The sequence below is a fragment of the Temnothorax nylanderi genome, unplaced genomic scaffold (genome assembly GCF_030848795.1).
Source record: "Temnothorax nylanderi isolate EJ_2023f unplaced genomic scaffold, tnyl_v1.0 TNYL_tig0629_pilon, whole genome shotgun sequence".
Taxonomy (NCBI): domain Eukaryota; kingdom Metazoa; phylum Arthropoda; class Insecta; order Hymenoptera; family Formicidae; genus Temnothorax; species Temnothorax nylanderi.
The window spans coordinates 48,355-52,516 of record NW_027249691.1 but is presented as its reverse complement, the minus strand read 5'-3'; the positions used below and the strand labels follow the sequence as shown (position 1 = coordinate 52,516).

At 51.9% G+C, this 4,162-nt stretch overlaps 1 protein-coding gene across 1 annotated transcript; it reads left to right on the top strand.

Moving 5' to 3' along the window:
* The first annotated feature begins 268 nt into the window (after nt 1-268).
* On the top strand, nt 269-793 carry LOC139784446 (uncharacterized). Its single transcript, XM_071723633.1, has one exon. The coding sequence runs from the start codon at nt 269-271 to the stop codon at nt 791-793; it is 525 nt and encodes a 174-aa protein (XP_071579734.1).
* Nucleotides 794-4,162: the final 3,369 nt, after the last annotated feature.

Here is a 4,162-nt window from a genome sequence, read left to right as displayed (position 1 = left end):
AGTTGCTTGAAGCCCGCCCGGTGCAGTGCTTTAAGTGCTGGCGTTTCTGACATGTGAGGAACACTTGCACTTTCCCAGAAGACCGCACGGGTTCGTGCTTCAGATGTGGTTCGCGCGATCATCAGATAGGTAACTGCAAAGAAAATCCGTTTTGTGTTGTCTGCGCGGGGGCCGGCAGGCAGAGTAGTCACCATCTTGGTTCCTCGGCCTCATCCTTTGAGAAGGGCATACCACCAAAGCCTCGAGTTGGCGTAAATAACGGTAACTAATGGCCTCCTTTATTCAAATAAACCTGAATAAGAGCAGGGAGGCGCTGGACCTCCTTATCCATCATGCTAACGAACTAAGGGCTGTGGTATGCGCGGTATCTGAGCCTGCCCGCATGCCCGGCTCCCAGCAGTGGTTCCGTAGTCGTAATGGTTTAGCCATTTATATTAATAGCCGTATTGCAATTTATCCCGCAATTCTATTTGCACAAGGTCATAACACTGTCATTATTTGTTATGGAAACATATACGTTGCCTCCTGTTATGTCTCGCCCAACATCGACTACGACGGCTATTCAGACTTCTTGGAGAAGTTAACAGCTATGTGCTCAAGCGTTACGAGCAATAATCTGATTGTTTGTGGTGACTTTAATGCCCACGCACACCTTTGGGGATCGAATCTTTCAGATTTCAAGGGCGACCTATTGGAAAACTGGGCCGCTCAAACAGACCTGCGCCTAGTCAACGTTGGACACAAGCCTACTTTTGTGAGTCATCAGGGGAGTTCGGTCATTGACTTGACGTGAACAATCGCTAACTTATTAAATAAAGTCTGCGATTGGTCCGTTCGCGATGATATCGTATCGTTATCAGACCACTTGTATATCACTTTCCGTATATTCGACTCCTCAAATAGACGTTCAGTCCATCCACAGACCGCTCGGTGGAACTTCCGCAAGATGGACGTCGAAATGTATAAGGCCGCTATTGAGTGGACCTGCGCCGTCACTCCCGTTGACGAAGATTATATGATGAGTGCGAAGCCGGACCGCTGGATTCACGTATGCATAGCTGACGCATGCAGGGCAGCTGTTCCCCGCCTTCGCGCTCGTGGGCACGGCACTCAGATTTATTGGTGGAACGACGAAATTGCGCGATGGAGAACCACGGCCATTAGGGCCAGAAGGATATGGACCCGCAGCCGTACTAAAGACCCGCCCGAGGTTCTCAAGCGCAAAAGGGCAGATTACGTTCTGGCCAATAAAGAACTAAAGAACGAGATCCGTAGGGCTAAATCGAAGGCTTGGCAAGAGTTGATCTCTACACTCGACGAGGATCCATGGGGCTTGCCCTACAAAATCGTGCTAACCCGACTTCGCAAATCTACCCCGGGCCTCACTATCACCCTTGAGCCCAATATTCTAGACTGTCTTTTAGACAAGCTCTTTCCGCCAGGCAACAATTTGATCCCGGTTGACCTGGGAGACTGTGAGGAGGAGCGTACTGCAATCACCGCGGAGGAGGTAACAAGGGCAATCGAGGCCAAGAAGAACACCAGCACAGCCCCCGGCCCAGATGGGTTCAAAGCAACTGTCCTAAAGAAATTGCCTCATGTATGATACATAGGCTCGCTCAATGTTTTAACATATTCATGAAACATAGCATTTTTCTTCCGAGCTGGAAAACAGCAAACTTAGTGCTGATTCCCAAGGGCGAAGCGGCTCCTCCTGGAGAAATACCTAAGGCTTGACCCATCTGCTTACTGAACGAGATCGGGAAGACTTTCGAACGTGTAATCGCGGACCGACTTACCAGTTTTATGGACCAAAATCTTTTTGCCAATCTATCCGAGAATCAGTTCGGTTTTAGGAGATTGCGATCCACCACGGAAGCCTTGTCTCTAGTTAAAAAGATTATCACCGAGGCTCGCGAAAACGGCAAGGTGGCACTCGCGCTCTCCCTGGACATTGAGAATGCCTTCAATTCCGTGAAGCTGCCCGAGATCAGGAGGGCTCTCCGTAATAGGCGCTTTCCTCGGTACCTCCGTCGCATAGTGGAGGACTATTTGTCGGAGAGAAAAATAAGGTTCATGACTCCGAACGGATCTCGCCGTACCAGAAAGGTCAACAGGGGAGTCCCACAGGGCTCTGTATTGGGTCCTCTACTCTGGAATTTGGCCTTTGACTCTGTCCTGAGAACCCTCATTTTTGAAGGATGCCACATCGTCTGCTACGCAGACGACACCCTCTTGATCGTCGCCGAAGAGGATTTCGACACCGCGTGCGCCGTGGTTGTAGAGTGCCTAGAACTTATCATGACTAATATTCGCGCTCTCGGTTTGAAAGTCTCCTGGGCCAAGTCAGAGGCCATGTTTTTTGGCAAATGTCCTCGCAACGCCTTTCTCGAATTTGAGGGAGTGAGAATTAACTTTGCGAGTAAGATGAAATATCTGGGCGTTTATATCGATAGGAGATGAACCTTTAACGATTATTTTTCGTACGTCGTGTCGAAGGTGTCGAGGATTAGCGGCGCGTTGTGTGGGATTCTTCCCAATTCACGTGGACCTGTGGAGAATAAACGTCGTCTGTATTATAGCGTTATCCTATCTATTGTTTTATATGCGGCTCCGATATGGGGCGACAAACTTGCGGCGTCCGAAAGTAAGTAGCGGATCCTGCGTCGCGCACTTCGCCTGACCGCGTCGCGCACCGTGATGGCGTACCGCACGGTGTCGTATGAGGCCGCCACTCTACTAGCTAGAATTCCGCCTCTATATCTTTACGCGCCATACTTGCGACGCGTTTACCTGCGCCTAAGGGAGATGAAGGAATTGGGGATCTACAACGCCAACTTCCCTGTTAATGTGCGTGCGGAGGAGTGGTTAGAGCTTAGGAGGCAGTAGTCAGTACATATCCGGAGTGAGTTCCTGTCCGGCAGGAGGACGTGCGAAGCCATCGTCCCAAATTTTGAATCTTGGCTTGACCGACGTAGCGGTTTCCTCACCTTCAGGATCACCCAACTATTGACGGGTCATGGCTGCTTTGGCGCATTCTTGCATAGGATCGGCAAGGAGGAAACTCCGATATGCCGATACTGCAACGAAGCAGAGGACACTTCCGAACATACGTTGTCGACGTGTAGTTTTTGGCGTTTCGAGCGTGGGGAGCTGACCGCCGTCGTAGGTCAGGACCTCTCCCTGGCGGCGGTCATTAGATCAATATGCGGCTCTCGGGAGGCATGGAATGCCTTCTTGGCTTTCGCCGAGCGGGTCCTGCGCTGCAGAAGAGGAGGACGATGTGTAGCGTCCGCACTTTTTTCGAACTATTTAGTCCGTTATTAATTTACTCCGGCCTCTTGTATATTTTTGCGGCGTGCGTTCGCGGGGCTATCCTGGCATCCTGTGGGGGTAGTCGGGCACCGGCCGGTGGCGGGCTGTTTTCCTCCTGGGGTCCGGCGCATCGGGTGGCTCCGTGTTACCGTAAATTATGTCTGTCTTATCTTTGTTTTTTAGTCTGCCCTGGGATATCCGTCGCTGTGGGTCGTGGGGTCCTCCTGGGGCTGATCGGCCGGGGCTGGCCGCTCACTGCTGTTTAGGGCTCTGGCACCATTGCTTTGCAATGGAGGCTGAGAGCTTCTTTGTGGCGGCCGGCCACGCTTGGTTTATATGTTTTGGTGCCCTTCCCCTGGCTCCCCCTTTTTTGGGGGTGGGTCTAGGGGAGGGGCACGGTTTTTTCTCCTTGCCGAGTGCTCTGCCTCGGCCGGGGATGTGGACCCGAGGAGTCGGGTCTTTTTGTCATGGTGGTGGGAATTTATGTTATATTCCTCTTCGTTGACGAGCTCGTGGATTCGGGCTCGGGTTCGTATCGCGTGGAACCCCTCTCCGGATAGAGGGGGTTCCTGTTCGTTCCGTTCGTACACGTTCCGTATGTGGCTCTCGTGTACGTCTTTCTTTGGGGTGTGGACTTCCTTCGGTGAATGGTTCCGCGGCCAAGACCCCTCAATGAAATAACTGCCCGCGGTTACTATCATGAGGGCTCTCCGAGGCGGTCGAATGGCGACACAAGCGTGTCTTGCCATTAGACTAGGGACTTTTTCCCCCGAGGTTCGAAACATCCCTAGGACTGACCTCGTCTTATTCTTGTGTATGGTTTACGTATTCCGGGCGTCTCGGCGCA

Excerpts from the sequence above, each read along its gene's own strand:
- LOC139784446 (XM_071723633.1), top strand. The coding sequence starts at position 269 with ATGGCCTCCTTTATTCAAATAAACCTGAATAAGAGCAGGGAGGCGCTG.